Source organism: Bacillus rossius, chromosome 2, assembly GCF_032445375.1.
Source record: "Bacillus rossius redtenbacheri isolate Brsri chromosome 2, Brsri_v3, whole genome shotgun sequence".
NCBI classification, from domain to species: Eukaryota; Metazoa; Arthropoda; class Insecta; order Phasmatodea; family Bacillidae; genus Bacillus; species Bacillus rossius.
Window position 1 is genome coordinate 110,206,676 of NC_086331.1, and position 17,743 is coordinate 110,224,418.

At 35.7% G+C, this 17,743-nt stretch overlaps 1 protein-coding gene across 2 annotated transcripts in view; it reads right to left on the reverse strand.

Moving 5' to 3' along the window:
* LOC134529605 (serine/threonine-protein kinase 3-like) overlaps positions 1–17,743 on the reverse strand; it is a 91,267-nt gene that overhangs the window by 60,512 nt on the left and 13,012 nt on the right. For both annotated transcript variants that reach the window (XM_063363883.1, XM_063363884.1), the window contains exons 3-5: positions 12,031–12,211; positions 8,243–8,470; positions 3,384–3,489 (exon numbers count right to left, since the gene is read on the reverse strand). In XM_063363883.1, the coding sequence (XP_063219953.1) occupies positions 3,384–3,489; positions 8,243–8,470; positions 12,031–12,211 (515 nt within the window). The remainder of the gene's footprint in view (positions 1–3,383; positions 3,490–8,242; positions 8,471–12,030; positions 12,212–17,743) is intronic.

Genomic DNA, 17,743 nt, shown 5'->3' on the forward strand with positions numbered 1-17,743 from the left:
TTCTCCGATTTTTACAATTGGGTGGCCACCGTGTAATACTGTATCCAAAAAACTGATGTTAGCACATGCTATGTCTAGACAAGATAAAGTGGTAGGTATACACATTGCACTTTTACAGTGCCCAGTACTAGTTATATTTAATTATTTAAAAGACAGATAAAAATGATAAAAAGGAACAGACTCACAATTGCTGAACTTAACATTTTAACTATGATGGTACTTAGCTCACACTAGGTTAAAGAGTTTTCTCAAGAAATGAGATTTCTCATGCTAAAATTGAAAAAAAAAACCTAGAGATGTAAAAAAAAGTATATGCTGGCAGATCTCTCAGAACGTGTCATGCCTTCAATGACATCCTCCACACAGAAGTAGACTATTGTGACCCAAAACAGATCTGCCAGGTTATACAAAAAAGTACTTCAAACCAAAGTGATACTGCAATCTTTACAATTATGTATGTTCTGCTACTCAGGTAATTCTTTAGAACTGGTAACACCTTACCACCAAAACATTTCTGGTCTCATTAAGAAGATACATTCTCAAGGAAAATTTGCTCACATATAATGACAATGCCACAAACTTCATTGGTGGGAATTGAGAACTTCTCATTTTCATTTTAATGTTTCGGTCAGAATTTGGTCAGCAGCAGTTCCATACAATATAATCTTATAAATGGACAGAGTGGCACTTTGATCCTCCATGTGCCCCACACTTTGGTGGTTTGTGGGATGCATATAATCTCAGAAGCATTGTGGGGTCTGTTATCTTGTCCTTTGAGGAGATGTATTTATTTCTAACACAAACTGATGCAAGTCTCAGTTCCACACCACTGACACCCATGTGACCTGATCTGTCAGACCTGATGGTCGGCCCCTGCCCAATTCCTGATAGAAGAACTGAAATCAATCTGTCCATCCTTTCACTAAACAGACTCTCATGCTGGCAACATAGACAATATGCATGCAACCCTTCTGGACAACGTGGATAAAGAAGCACTCAACTGAGTTAAAATGATGAGTCAAATGTAGAATGCAGGGTTCCAATGTGAAATGTAGGTCAGGTCCTTGCTCAAGCATGTGAAAAAATATTGGACGGACTCTTTTTGGAATATTTCACTCAGACGGGGCAAACAGCCTGCTAGGTTTGTAGTTTACCATTATAGAGGCTTGCAAACATGATTGTGTCATGCTTGTTTGCCATGACTTTCTGTCACCGAAAGTTCCAGGCAGCCAGCTGTTGTCATGTATGTGCTTAGATTGTATTTGAGGTATTTTTGCTTCGGCAGATTTCGCGCCTGGCCATTTTGGCACATGATCCCATGGACATTATGTCACAAGTTTCATAGAATTGCAGTGTTTGTGCAAAAAATTCTGGAAACCATCTGAGATCCTTTAAATTTGTGTGCTTTGTTTTTTTTTTTTGAGAAGGGGGGATCACTTCTTTTTTGTCTAGTCTCAACTTTGATTCTGATGACTGTTCATTGACCCAAAATACAGGTATGGGATACGGAGATGGCCTAATGCTGTATATTTATAGTTTGTTTGGAAGAATGTGACCAAAAACACTACGCTTTTTTATTTTGTGTTAAATTTAATATTGCTAGTTTATATAATTGTTTTGAATTAACGTAAGGAGTTGCCTTAATTTTTATAAGAGTTCCAGTATTGTAAAATGATAAGTTGAGGTGTATATGCTCTGTTATACAGGTTGTCCCAAAACTCAACGTCAAACCGAGAACAGTTGATAAGCCAATTAACTATGGATCTGAATTTTAAAAAAAATAAAAAAGTGTCGTAGTTTACAAGTATTTTTCCAATTTTTTTCTCACTTTTTTTCAGAAGTTTTCAAATCCCCACCTTGCACTAAATGATCTGATACTGTGACTTAATCTTTTTACTACACAATCATAAATAATCCTAATATTTATAATTTAAAATAAAATCAAAAATGTTATACTGTTATTTATGAGTACACAGCAAAAATTTTTACTCACAGTATCTCGGGTGGGGATTTGAAAATGTTTTAAAAAATGTCTATAACTTGAAAACTGACACTTTTTGAATTTTGGTATTTTTTATTCATAACTGTTATTAATTGGCCTATCAACTGTTCTCGACTTACATTGATATTTGGGATAATTGTATAGTAGTAGACACTGTTTAGTTAAAGGTCATAATAAGTTTTGGAGATCAGGAGGAAAAAACCAAATAAAGCATAGAATTGTGAGTTATAAGAGAATTCTTGTTAGAAATCCTGATCACTGTGACCACAACAAGTGATAAGTCGATGTGTAATCAAAGTCATTTGGTTTGTGAGCAAACTAGCCAAGTGTGTTCCCATTAATGAAATCACTTGTTTTCTATCTTAAAAGTTTTTTATGGGAATTATTAGGTATTTAGCCTTCACAACTGTGAGTGTAGTTTCATTTCCCCACCTCACCCAAACAGCCTTGCGACTGTTATCTACGTTAATGAAAGTGTCTTGCACATTATATAAGTGTTTTGATTATTTATGAGTTTGTACACCTGCCCTCATTACAAAATTTGGTGTGTTGCTACATCTCACACACCCTGAAAATATTTCAAAATACTCTTAAGACCAAATAAAGAAACATCCATGTCATAACAGTCAAGGAAGACAACACTGCTCCAGTGACTTGGAGGTTTGCTCATTGGCACAGCTTGATCCCAAGTGGGATGAATTGTGCGAGTCACGAGGCTGCGAAGGGAGAGCTCAAAAGAGCAGTTGCTCAACTGTGTCCTTCACCAAGGAAGGGGCATCAAGTGCGTTGTGCATGTTGTCTGAGAGATGGCAGCAGATATAAGGGCTGGCAGTGCAGTGTGTGGTTGCGGTGGAGGCCAGCAGGGGAACCTCTGGCTAACAGTCAAGCGGGACAGTGCTTTACAAGATGAGCAGTTGGTGGAACTGCCACCCACGGTCATGTATTCACATGATATGTGAACAAACATTTCTGCCATTGTTTGAGCATTTTTTGAGCGTGGAAACAAATCCTATTGTTTTTCCATATGCTGGCAAACAACATATGTAGTTTTTTGTAAACATTCTGTGGGCTTCCACAAAATTGTCTTAAACAATCTTTAATGGCATGCCTCGATTCATCACACCAAATTTTAACTACTTACAATAACAAAAATTTTCACATTTAAAAATATTTAAGTTATTGATGGTTTTATGCACACCGTAAAATTATACTAATTGCACTCTTTCAGAATGTATGTCCCCTCAAAAAATGTGTTGCACTATATAGTTACAAATTATAAAAATTTTACAGTATCAAATATGTACATAAAATATATTACATTCAAAAATATAAGCAAGTTAACCATCAACAACCCAATAACCAAACAAAAAAATACTGATACCTAAACTCCAGATATCTGCTACACAATCATAGCCAATTTCTTGAATCACTTCAGGAGCCATCCAAAATGGCGTTCCAATAACTGTATTCCTCTTAGCCATTGTATCCTATAAAATAAAGAAAATAAAAACACTCATATAACAGATGTTCAAAACATTCTCAGAGGATGTATGTACTTAACATATGACTGGTTTACCACTCAAAATGCCTGAACAGTAGATCACAGAAGCTGGGTTCGGATCCCAGCCAGGTCACTATGGGTTGTCCCTTCCCCTCCATACCATGAAATGAAATGACTAACCACCACAGCATAATCTTCCAAGAAACCCTTAGGCATGCTGCAGTTTGCACCACTGCGGAGTTGCCTGTCGAGTTTTACCAAGCTCATTACTGAACAAAAGACATTATCTATTCAATAAATTTCACAACCGCCCATCGCATGTTTCATAACATGCACAATAATTCTTGCATACGTTATCTATAATTATAATCTACTCATTTTAAACAAACATATTTCTGTCTAGAGCATAAAGTTACCCATGTGGCTTGTAACCAGAACACAATCAACCAATAATGTTTCTTGATACCACAACTTTTCCATAGTTAATCACAGGGACACTGAATCCTGTGTTAAATATTGTACATGTCATGAGTATTTAGGCATTACCATACCTAGTCACGGTGCACTAGCTGCCTCGCACGAAGAAGGCATTCGCCTCTGAGACCATCTCAAATTTCTAAATGAGTTCATTTACATCAAGTTACACTTCACAATCAAGCTATAAAAAAAGAAACAGAGGGCTTGGTAACCAGCTTAGAGGAGGCCTGAAGTAGCTATACCACATGGTCAGGCAAGAAAAAATTCACGTTGGTTGTCAAAACCTGGGAATTGCCGTAAAATAATTTGGTGAAGCGACATGGCTAGCATGGTGAAGTTGAGCGAGGTAGGCTCTGGGTTGGTTGAAAAGGCATAGAGAATAATAACAAATAGCGAGTTAAGTCTGTTAGAAACAATGCATTAAGTTCTTGGGGTGGACAAGAATACTGGTGAGAGACTAATGTTTCCAAGCACCACATTGGTGCTCCAAGCACCACATTGGTGCTCCGAGCCTTGCTGTACTAAGCCAGTTATGTGGAAGTTCAACTAACTTATATTAAAAAGAAACAAATACAGTTCCTAGAACATTTTGAGAGATTTATCCAAAGATGAAAATCTGCACCATTGACATTGGTAGCCCTCTGAGTTATTGGAGCGATGTTTGAACTGTCATCCAGTGAATGGCAGAGAGTGGCAGTGAGTACTAGAGATGGTGAGAGGCAGGCAGTCGCTGCATCTGGCTAACCGCAGCCTATGACTTAGTCATGTTGAAGTCATTGTTGGTGGTGAAAGGTAAATGTGTTGGATTTTTGATACATTGTTACTCAAGGAGAAGTATTTACAAAAATACTTTCATATAATAATTTTGTGACAGTGTTAATGATCTTATCAGCAGTGTTTATCTATGTGATTTTATTTTAGTTCATTTTAAGAAAGTTCCAAATTCATTTTTCCACAATTAAATTGTTGTAAATACTTCAAAGTGAGTAATTTATCTTATATTCGCAATTGTAATCCCATTGGGCAGTATCTCTAATTAAGTCAAAATTTAAGAATTGAATGTTTCTTTCCTGACAGTTTAGTGTACTTCAATATTCTACCAAAGACTTGTTGGTTGTAACCATGAGAAGATTCTGACCAGAAGCATTCGCAGAAATGTATTTTGGAAAGGGGAAAAAAAGGGATGGTAGAACAAAAAAGAGGGGGGTAGAACAATTTGCTCACTGTTTTGCTTTCAATTTCTAGCCTTTTGTTGGTGGAAATGATAGATTTTTATAGTTCTCTTCTCTGAATCTACGCCCCTGTTCCTGGCATCCACAAACTACACAAGTTACTAAGTTGTTGTGTTAGTGCATATTAAAATGGAACTTTTTCCAAAAAAAAAAAGTAACTGTGAATCTTACAAATGCAAAAAAAAAAATTACTTAGGTGTTCAAATTTTATAACAGCTATTAACTTACAGTTATGCACAGTAAAATAAAGTTTACTGCACATTTGCGTGAGTAAATAACCTCGCGACCATCCAACACTAGCACTTGTCAGATCATTCGTAATACAAATCCCTAATTTTCTACACACATACAAGTATTTAAATAAAGCTAAACTACGAATATAAAGCCAAAATCAATCATTGTTGTTTTGATTACTGTTTGTGTATTAAAATTGTTGTTCGTAAAAAGCTACAATACATTCATAGATTCTTAACATAAACAAACACCTGAAAAATAATATAACAAAAACTCCTAAAAAACATACTTTATTCCAATATTTTCAGGTAAACTATATAATGTTGTGCATACAGCTCTAATTGCGAAAAATTATTCAAGAAGTCCATTGGCATGCTATCCTCTGTTTGTGCAACTGTATGTCACATTAGAAATGGGCACTGACCCTGAATAAAAGTGTCACGTGACCCTGAATAAAAATGTCACGTGACCCAAATCATCAATTACTTCAAAACATAATCTGTTCATTTATTCCTTCAACTTTCTACAATTGACATTAATATAAGCTGAATCTGCTCGGGGCAGCCTTTTCTATGCTAACAGTGATATTTATTAAAACCACGTGCTGCCCACCAAACTGTCAAACTGCATCATCAACATTGCTGCCAGCAATTGTTCAATTTGAATCAAAGATGGCCTCCCACTAAAAGTCTATATATCTCTACGCTGTTGGTCAGTACTAAATCTGGACAAGAGATTTTTGTAAAATTCCTGTACTTCATCAAATGGTTTGACATAACAGATCAGTTTGTTTATGTCTTCTAATTTTTTTTAACTGATTAATACTTGACCAAACTAATGGGCAATAAATAGGAGCCGTTATACTATAAGGAATTTTTTTGTGTTTCCAAGTTTTAATGTGCTATCTATGAATAGCGATACATTGACAACACCTGGCCTCTCTGAAGTATACTAAAATTCCTTGAAACTGGCAGATGTAAAACCCTGTTTTTCACTTTGAGGAATGTTACTTTTGGCAGTTTTGTCAGATATAACTGTCTTTTTAACCCTTTCCTGCCTAGAAATGTAAAAAAATTGAATTTTTTATTTTTATTTCATGTTTATATTTAAGTAGGCTTAAAAGGAGACCCTAATTTTTTCCAAATTTTTTAATTTATATTTAATATATTTTTTAATTATGGGACTTTTAAGTCCTGACAGGCATTTATCATATGTCCAGCTCAACGAACAAAAAAAAGGGCGCTCCAGACTGGTGCAGCACTGCCGTATTAGTGCTGCAACTTTCAAACATGCACACACTATTTCTATGGGGCTTCAAACATTGTGGGACTCACAAGTACCACCAGGCAGGAAAGGGTTAAAATATGTCGGCCAACACTTGTCAAAGTAAAAAACCTCATGGTTGATGTCAACCATCTTTAATGTAATATTAGCATAATATTAGCAATTACCTCAATATATTGTTTAAAACTATAAAATCAGTCACACTTCTTAAGTTTTTGCTTGATAACACCGAAAAAAAAAAAAAAAAAACACTGCAAGAATGAGTGCCCGTTCCGGAAATCAATAAGTTGATGCCCACATGACACTAGATCCAAACACAATCTTACAAACATATGATTTTGTTGGTGGCAATGTGCCCCATCTGAGAAAAGAAAGAGTTCAGTTACTTTACTCGACATGACGGTGTGGATATAGTCATATACAAAAGAGCACACTACATTTGCACCCTTGCTGCCTTCACCTTCATGATACATGTATATCACAGAATTTTTAGACTTGAGGTCGTCAACACAGAAACAGTTTACCCACAGGTGCCGTAGGTAAAAACTTTCTTTAACTGGTATACATGTACATGTCAGGTTCTGTATGAAATCAAAAACCAAACCTTCGGTGTGTTCTTCTTTATTACACAGAGCTTTTAATTATTTTATTGACATAAAAATTCCCACTTCTTTGTTTGTGTACATCAATCTCTGCTGTTCGCTTTAAGCTATTACTTATGTGAGGATTTTTTAAACTGGTGTTCAGTAGTTCACATTTACAACATATATCAACCTGAGGGCATACAAATCTGTAGTTGAAATTTTGTGAAAAGTATTCTCTATAGAAGTGAATAGTTTAACTGTAGTGCCTGGATCCCTTTAAAGGAACAATTAGAAAATTTGCATGATATTTAAGTAAGAATCCAAATAATTTGTTCCCTTGCCATCATTCAGTGGAAAGAATTCAACGTGCTTGTGAATTAGTTAGATAATGCATTCAGGGATTTTGTGTCATTTTCGATTCTTCCCTTTTTGATCTCATGGAGATTTTTCCAACAGAAGCAAGCATCTTAGAAGATGATGGCCCTCAACTATATAAACAGCCAATATTTAAATAATTATAAATAAGATTCATTGCTAAACAAACATCACTACTAGTTTCTGCTAATGCAAAGCAGAAATGTACAACTCTTTAAGAGTACATTCTCTCTGCATTATTCACAAAAAAATTTGGTGTAGAAACAAACTAAGACAAAGTTAAGTTATTTCATTAAGGAAGGAACTAAGTTAATGGCTTAGTTTCTTTCTCCAAATATCAACATTTTTAGATGTGTGATTTAAGAGACAAGGAACTATGTGACTTAGTTCTTTTCACCACTATTTGAAGTGTCAATGCTTATATTGTTCACATGAATTAGAATGTAAAAAACATGATAAATTGACTTAGTTCCTTTCTTCACAGACAGATTCAATTAAGAAAGTGAAGATGATACTGACAAACATACAAAGACTTGTAAGCCAAAAGTCTCACCGTGAGTTGACCAGCAACACCAAAATCTGCCAGTTTTGCATGGCCTTCCGTATTGAGAAGGATGTTACCAGCTTTGATATCACGATGAATTTTTCGCCTGAGATGTAGGTACTCAAGCCCTTTTAAAGTATCACAGAGTATGGTTGCAATCTCGTCTTCAGAGAGAGTTTTGTTGCGTAGCTTCATGATGTCAGACACAGATCCAGCTCCACAGTATTCCATCACAATCTAGAAACATTACAACCAAATTCAAATTAATAATGTAAGGACACATTTAATTATTCCACTTACCAAGTAAATTTATTCTTTCTCAAATTTTTCTTTAACAATACAAAATAACTACTTTCAAAAAGTTGACTAGCCACGGCTACATAGGGAATCAGCCAGCTTTTGCTTTCAGCGATTTTGAGAACTGTGGCCATGTTGAGAATAAAAGAATTTCCTTTTGTAATGACCATTATGTATGGAAGGAGGATAACTTTTTAGCAAAGTTCCAAGACCAGGTATTACTTCAAACATAACAGTTTCATCTTACTGTGAAATTTTTTAAGTAAAAAATATATAAAAAAATTAAATAATTTTACTTTTCACAAATGCTTTGCAAACCAATCTGCAAGCATAGACTTTTCCTTCGTGCTTATTCTAGTTATGAAACTGTCAATGGGCTAATATTCTGTGTAAGCACTGTAAGCACTGTAAGCAAGTGCTTACAGTTTGAAAATGTAATATTTGTGTGTGTTGAACCTAATGCATTTTGAAGTGACTCATTTCAATGATATACAATTGAATGGCGGGCACATAGTCTCTCCCATACTGCCTCCCTCTCTCCTATTTTGACTCCTCACTGTTTGTAATTGATAGACAGTAGACACTCCTCTCTAACTGCACGTCATCACTACGAGCTGCCTACTAGCTCTCTTCTCCTGTGAGTCAGAGTGAAAAAAAGCTAGTTTCCCCTTCATGGACACCCTTTTGTAAGCACTTCTCCTCTTGAATACAGGCAGCTGTTAACAATACAGGCAGCTGTTAACTCTTATCAACCAGACCATCAACCCCACTCTTGAATGCACATTCCAAGGGTAGGTGGAAGTCTGCTTAGCTGGACATCCTGTTACCAGCTGCCTGAATGTTGACAACTCAGTTGTGCACGTTGTAAGCAGACTTTCTCGCTGGCAGCCAGTATCAGCTTGTTACAGGTATGAGCTGTCACCTGTAACTTTCTTCTTACCCCACCTGTTTAGTCAGTAGTTAATGCCTGGTGGTAGACCAACCACCATACCTCCATCTTTTTAAAATTTCCTGCAGTCTTTTTGCAAGGGGTAAACCACACGACTTGTTCCATATCATCATACATGGCCGGAAGTGACAGAGTGTAATCACATGTGGCCGAAACAGAGCAGGCTTGCCAGACTACGAAAGACTGTTTTGGGTGGTTCTGGTCGGCGAAGTTCGTTGGAGGCGAGCAACTATATAAACCCTTTTCGGGACTCCTTCAAGCAGAGTACTCCCCTCTTGCTACCCGAGAATGTCATGCCCCCTGAAGACCACTACACCGCTGCTACCTTTACCACCACCCGGATCGAAGACATCATGCTGCCAGACACCACCAAAGTCTACAAGTGCAGAGATAGCCTCATTGTGGATAAGAGACATTTATGAATTTCTTGAGGACGGACTTGGCCCATGACCAGAGGAAGCAGCCAATGGCGAACTTCAAAGACTAGTAAGAAGGCCTTTAAAAAATAGACTTTCTGTAAATCAACATGGCTTTAGAATTGGAATATCTACTGCTACAAACTTAATCAGTCCTAATCAGACTTAATCAGTCCTATCTACTATGAAGTCACTAACAGGGGTCAGGTTGATGCCTGTTACTTTGATCTAGCCAAAGCATTCGATTCTGTTAGTCATCCACTTCTACTTGTTAAACTATCCGACTTTGGTTTATCTGACAACTTTGTTAATTGGTTTGCTAGTTACCTCAGTAACAGAAGTTTCTTTGTCTCTATTAATAACAGTAATTCAACTCTTCACAATGCCTGTTCTGGTGTTCCTCAGGGCGGTACTTTATCTCCTTTACTTTTTAATCTAAATATTGATGATATCACACATGTCTTGTCCCACTCTACTGGTGTTCTGTTTGCAGATGATCTCAAAATCTGTAGAAAAATCATCTCGGTCAATGATTTCATTTTATTGCAATCAACATCAAGGCAGTTAATCTTTGGTGCAAATCAAATCTTGTACGTCTTAATCATGATAAAATAAAAATAATTTCCTTTACTAGGAAATATTTTCCTATAAACTATGAGTACAAATTAGATAATTTAATTCCAAAAACGACTGCTTTAAAAGGTCTTGGAATTTTTCTTGATTCTCAATTATTTTTTCATCAACATGTAGATTTTTTAATTTCTAGTTCTCGAAGAACACTTGCCCTAATTAAATATATTACTTACCATGCCATTAATTCAGATTCCATTATTTCTCTTTTCTTAGCACTTATTAGGTCAAAATTAGAATATTGTTCAGTAATATGGAATAACATTAATTCATCTGATATTGATAAAATTGAAAATATTCAAAACAAATGTATTAAACTTATTACTCAAAAATCATTTCCCCCTCCTAAATTAACATCACTTTTTGATCGGCGTGCCCTCCTTGACCATCTTTTTATTTCCAATTGTTATTCATCTAAAATCAATTGTAAATACATCTTAGATAATACTGGTTTAAGAGTTCCCCAGTATCATAGTTGACTTATGTCTACTTTCTGTACAATCAAGAGAAAAAATGATATTATTTTTAGATTAATTAGCAATTATAATAGATTAGACCTAATAGTAACAAGCTTAACCAATTAGTAAATTATTTTAGTAGCACTTGCAGTCAACTCAATTAACTGTGTATCTTTGTTTGTTGGCATTCTAAATTTACTATTATTCTAAATTCACTAATTTTCTGTATTTTTGAATTTATTAATTTTTTGTTTTTAATTTTTCTTGTTTGTGTCCTTTGTCTGTGGTGTCTCTTGTGTATTGTGTTTGTTTGTTTTTTTGTACAATGCACACCCCTGTAATCTCTTCTCAGTGTGTTGGTGTGCATGTCACAATTTATAAATAAATAAATGGTTAGCCCGAGATTTCAATTTATGGCCTTCAGAAATAATTTTACTTTTTAGTGCATTGATGATCAAGTTGAATAAAATCATTATACTAGTATTTTTTTTACATTAAATTTAATTTTTTTATGAAGTGAAATTTTTTAGCATTTAATTTTTTTGTTAAAATCTTGTTTTTAATTAAAATCTTGTTAAAGATTTCTCTGCAGATTACTTAATGGTGTTTATTTCAATCAGCAGGACTATTTTCATGGCATTACAATGATAAACATTTCTGAAGAAATAGTCCTCACATTTTGAAGACTTAATTCAAATTAGTCTTTTCAGTTTTTCATCTTGACCACTATTCCAATGCAAATGCTTCACAAGTTAGTGGTAGGAAAAATTAAAAATAACATCTTAACTAAAAATATGTTTTCTGTTTCACTCAAACTAAGTTCATTCCAAACAGTTTTTTTTTTTTTTTTTTTTCAAAATAAATTATATATTTTAGTATCAACAATGCAGGATACATATGAAAAATTTAAGGAAAATCAGTTCAACAGAAGTGGGAGACAAAATGGAATTAAGATCTAAACCAGACAAATGAATAAAGTTGTGGTATGTTTTCACATGACACACGAGCATGCATTAACATACTTACTGTACATTACATTATACTGACCCACAAGTCTGTGTTCTTGAAGTAACTTCCATAGTACTTGACGACCCATGGGCTATCACACTGTTGCATTATTGAAATCTCTTTTATTATCTCTTGAAGATCTGTATCTACAGGAACCTGCTTGATGGCAAGAACTTGGCCCGACTCTTTATGAAGCGCTTTGTAAACACTGCCATATGACCTATCAACACAATGACACACGACATGTCAACACCATAACCATACATTCCATACTTTTTACATTTTACTTTTTTTTTAGTATTTTAACATTTTCCATATTTCTAAGCGAATCAATATTTCCTTTTTAAGCAATTACTGTATTTTTGTAGCATGCATGAAAAATTAATATACTTCATGATCTTGCAAAAATTATGCCCAAAAATATTAACACTATGATAGTCCAGCATATGTAATTGAGTAAGGCCAGACAAGGGGTGGTATTTTGCTTTCAGCTAATTACATTATTTGGAAAGTAACATCCAGTTAAATGTTTTATCAAAAGTATAGTTTTTTAGGTATTTTTTTATTATAGTTTGCTTTATTAATTTAACTTTATATACTTAAAAAGTCACTTCCCTGAGTGTAGGAACAAAAACTTATTGAGAAATTTCAGGGTAGTCAAATGAAATAAAATATACTGTAATATTTTTATCATTCAACATTGTATATTTAAAAAACAGTGATAGCATGTAATAAAGTACACATACTTGTATTACTAGTAACAATTACTGTACTTCTAGTAAGATTTCATAAAAAAGTACTTGGTACTTATTATCTAATAGTAGCAAAAGAGAGGTAATTGTTACTTTTTTTTTGCATTTTTTAGGTATATTTCCTTCTCATTTAATTTTCTTGCAAATTAATTCCTAATAATTTATAAAAAAATTTTAGTTATCTCAAATTGGATAATAAGTGAGATCCTTACCTGATTTCAAGCGGCATTGACTATCTATAAACAGACTACAATGCAGCGTTGTCTTTGGAGTGTATGAGTATTTTATGCAAGAATTGCTGTGTTCTATTAAACTATTTAGGCTTCAAAACTAAACAGTTGTCATTTCTTTCAAAAAAAGTGACGTAATCCACCAGAACAATCATTTCTCTAAGTCAGTATAGCTATAGCATAAGCTTTTGAAAATATGTAATTAGTGATGTTTAAGAAAATAGCACACACAGTTTAATTAACATGTGCTTATGTTTAATACACAGCTTAAAAAAATATTGTTAAAAATACCACAAAACTTTTATTTTCCCCTCTGTAAGAATAACCTTACCACATGGCAAATACTATTTGATTGCATTTAAAGAAAACAAAAATAAATAAAAATGACTGTATCGAAAAACAGGCCAAGAAAGTTAATGATCAGAAAAGTCTTTTCTTTTATGCATGTACTAACAAAATTATTTTAAGGCGATGGTTAAACCCCTGAAATTCATCACTTATCCAAAAAAAAATTTTGTTGCTCTATTATGGTAGAGGATGACAAACTCTACATCCCCCACCACTCAGCGCTAGTCTGTCTACAGACTGGTTTGGCAATAGGAAGTGGTCAGTTGCATAGTGGCTTTCAGACGAAAAGGGTGTATCGCTCCCATCTCTCGGGCCAAGTGCGTGTTTAAAACACTGCCCCTTCCTCAGCCCACCCACTGCTGGACACAGACCTATTTGAGCGACAGCGTTGCCGAATGTACTGGTTTTCCGCTCGCCCCTTGAAACCCACCCAAATCAGAGGTAAAGTCGGCCACTAGCGAGCATCTGACCATACGCCGAGCCGCGGTGTGGAACCTCAAAGCACTGTCTGATGCAACCAATACTTGTACACCAATCCCTCACTTAACACGAGAAATGTGTTCCTAGATGTTCATGTTATTCGAAATCGCGTATTCCGAAGCATTAGTCTCCATAAATAGCAAGGCTAATTTATTTAATGTGTTCCAAAATGTGTAGGGAAATATTCATTACATAGTTTAAATGTGTAGAGTAACATTTGACTATAAATATGTCACACCATTTATCTTCATACGCCTACCATTGAATACTTTATATGACAAATATTACACCGTGTAATAGGAGATGGGTGGTTACGTACTTATCGTCAGTCCGCTGGTTTGCTTGCCCGCCCAGGCGTGACCTTCAACACATGCCGCATACCTTTCCACAAACTTTCCAAAAAATCCTTTACTGGAAGTGAAACTGATGTTGCTGTCCGAATATTTACATTTTAATTTTTCAAAAATTGAAAGTGCTTTTTCGCATATCACTGCTTGGTTTACACCAATCCTGTCTGGCCCATGATTTTCTTCATTGCACCATTCATTTGACAACCTTTCCATGTGAATCATCTTTTCATTTCTGTTCCGGTATCTAATGTCAAATATATTCCTGCTAATACAACCAACAGCATCAGATGTACATAAATGTTTGAATGATAGAATCCTTATTTTGTACAATTGTGTGCACATTTGACTCTCTAAAACCTGAAGTGTGAGCAATATATGTGTGGCCTTCATGACATTCTGCATGGCATTAATAATTTGAGTTTTGTCTCAAGACAAATAGTTTTATGTTTTTTAACACTACGCTCTCGCTTGGAAGCCATGATTCCAACATGATTCCAACTACAGGTGCTTGCGCACTTACAGTTACCGGCAGACGTTTGTGCATGTGAATCCCATCCTAATGGCTAGACTGAAGTTCATCACAGCCCGGTCTGTGGCAGAATGACAACAGTACGGCCTGGTAGCATACGCGCTGACCTGAAAACATTTGTTCCTTTACACTCCATAGCAGCAACTGAACTCGCTGTAGCTGATGTTTGTACAACAGCTCCTGTCCACGTATCTCTTCCCCCTCGCATGACTTGTACCTTCCCAAAGCCACCGGTAGAAACAGACTTAGTGACATCACATCCGCCTGTTTTTTTTTGCCAGTGGCACTTTCGTGCTAACTGTAATTTACAGACCTGCTATTCAAGACTGGGGCAGTAAAATTAACATCGCTGTAAATGAATTTGCGCAATTTGAAGACGTGCTAACTGAGGGATTGGTGTACAGGTTACATTCAAAAGAAAAATCTTGGTAATGAATTTTATTTAACATAAATATTTCATTAAAATTTAATAGAAATTTGGACGTAATTCATTGTAAGTTGTAATTTTTATTTGTGGGCTATGTGAAAAGATTTTTATATTTGCAACAGGGCCAAAGCATGATTTAAAAATTTTGGCAAAGGCAATGGGAGAAATGATTAAAATTCACAACCAATATCCAAAAGTCTCAAATTTAATTTGAACATAATTATTTTTTAATAACAAAAATATTGAGATGAAAAAGCTTTGTTTTAATCTTTTTATATTACCAAATTAGAAAATTATATTATCACTTAGATTTAAACTGACATGCTTCTGTTTCCTTTAGCTAGATTGAACTTGAAAAAGTGCATCGTAACTAATATTTATTGCTTGACGGTAGTTAATTCATTGTCTTTGAGAAATAAAGACCTTGAGCATTAGTCAAAAATATGTTGTCCAGCGGTAATTATAGTGACCAACAATTAAAAGTGTTGGTGAACAAACGCTGTACTGATAGCTAAAGTACTGGATTTTACAAACAATTTAACGAAAAACCATTTCAGCAATATACTTCTGACAATACAATAGAAATATGGAAAGTATTACAGACAATTTTTGGCTACTGGGTTTAAGACTTGAAAGAAGAGAATACAATAGATATTTTCTAGCAATGAAAGTACAAAAGGCTTATGTACATAAAGTTTTGTATTGGCTATCTGCAGATGTAACTAACATAATTTTCCAATTTATCGGTCAATAAACCTTAACAAGTAAGTGACACAAGTTCTACAGATGCCTAGACTACCGAAAATAAAATACAGATGGTGCTACTATTAACTGCTTGTACACAACCTTTAAAGGCACTCATGTTTATAAATGTGGGATGTAGATTGATTTAAAAATGTGAAAAGAAATTTTAAAAATAAATAATTTTTATTGGCACAGAAGGATACTAAAACTAAAATAATTACAAAATTGAAGATTGGTTATTACATCCAGAGAATATCAGATGGTGTGGGATACGAGAGAGATGGAGATGGTCCTGCAGGGTGTAGAAATGTCAGTTTGACTTCATCTGCCATTTAACCTTTCACCAAAACATAAGCCAGCCACATCTGTCACTGTAAATTGCTATGACGTAACAATGTATCTCATTTAGAACCAGTATGTCTTTAGATGCCGCAGAACATTCATCCCAGGTTCCAGAAAAAGAATTTGCTAAAACTTTCATTTCACCCTCTACTGATATGAAAGCATGTAGTTTCATGGTATCAGGAATGGTACGTGAAGAGCTGTACCTATTTGTCAAGAATTCTTCTGTTGCAATGTATACTCTTCTTGTTTAGCAAAGTTAAGTTAATACATAAAATGTTTTCTTTTACCCAATCATAGCATCTTCTTGGGGTCATTATTTGGTCTTCATATGGTTTTTGAAGACTTGCATGTGCTGCCAACCTCTTAACCATACCATCTCAAGGCCCTTTTCCATGTGCTGTTGCTGAGAAATGCCATTCTGCATCAATAAAAAAGTCTTTATTGTAGTGGCGCAAGTTCAGAAAGTTCTTTTTGTTTTGAATGGCCAGAGAGGTGAGCTCACTCAGTGGTGGTTGGGTAAAAGGAAAAATAATTTCCAGCAATTGTTTGTCCGAAATGTTCCCTTTCTGACGAAGTTTGAGAAGGTGCACAAAAATTTGATTAATGGAGTAGGGTCAAGCCCACTGGTTTCGGGAAAACCAGACATAAAGCAGCCCTTCAACAGGATGGGCAATGTACCCGTTAAATTGGCAATTGTGTCCGTGGGCCGCTGTTGTGGGGTGGTGAGTTTGAGGGTGGCTGGGGTGAGGGATGAAGATTGTTCTGTGAGGAGGGACAGCAGGGGCTGGAGGGTGATTGGTTGTTCAAGGGCTGAGCTGTGGAAGCTGTAGTTGAGGCAGGAATGAGGATAGTAGACTAAACACTGGTTGCACTTTGCCTGCTGAGTGAGAGGGAATGACATATGGTAGGGGTGAAATTTTGTGGGAGAATCACCGAGAGGGATGGGCAGAGTTCAGGAGTGGATTGCAAGGAAGGGAAAGTTGAGGGAAACTGTTTAAGGGTTTAACTGGCCACAAAGGTGAATGGGAAATACATGGACAGTGTAGGCTGGAAGGTGTGTGAGGTGAGCTCGGGAAGGGGGCCGGAGTATGTGACATTGGTAACCAGCTGGGATCCTGACACAATGACAGTTGCAGTACTGAACAGCATTGAGGTGGGGGGATGTATGGTAGGTGAGAATGACAGGGTGGTCAGAAAGGGGATGAATGGTACTGAAACTGGCAGAGGATGTAAAGGCTAGAGGGAGGGGTGATGCTGGTGGGGAGGGGTGGAAGTTGTATGGGATTGTAGCAGCTTAGGATCAGCTTTTGAAACCACAGGGTGACACAAAGTGTGGCTGTTTCAGGAATTTGGCCCTGGTGAATGGAATAGTCTGTTGACCTGGGAGGGTGGGTGTTCAATGCAGCTAACCTCTTTTATAAACTGGGAAACTGAGGCTGGAGCTTCCTATAAACAGTATTTAAATTTCAGTCTTATGAACTTGATTGAGTTTAGTTGCTGAAAGGAATTAAAGATTGAAAAATCTAGTTTGGACATGCATGAGTCAC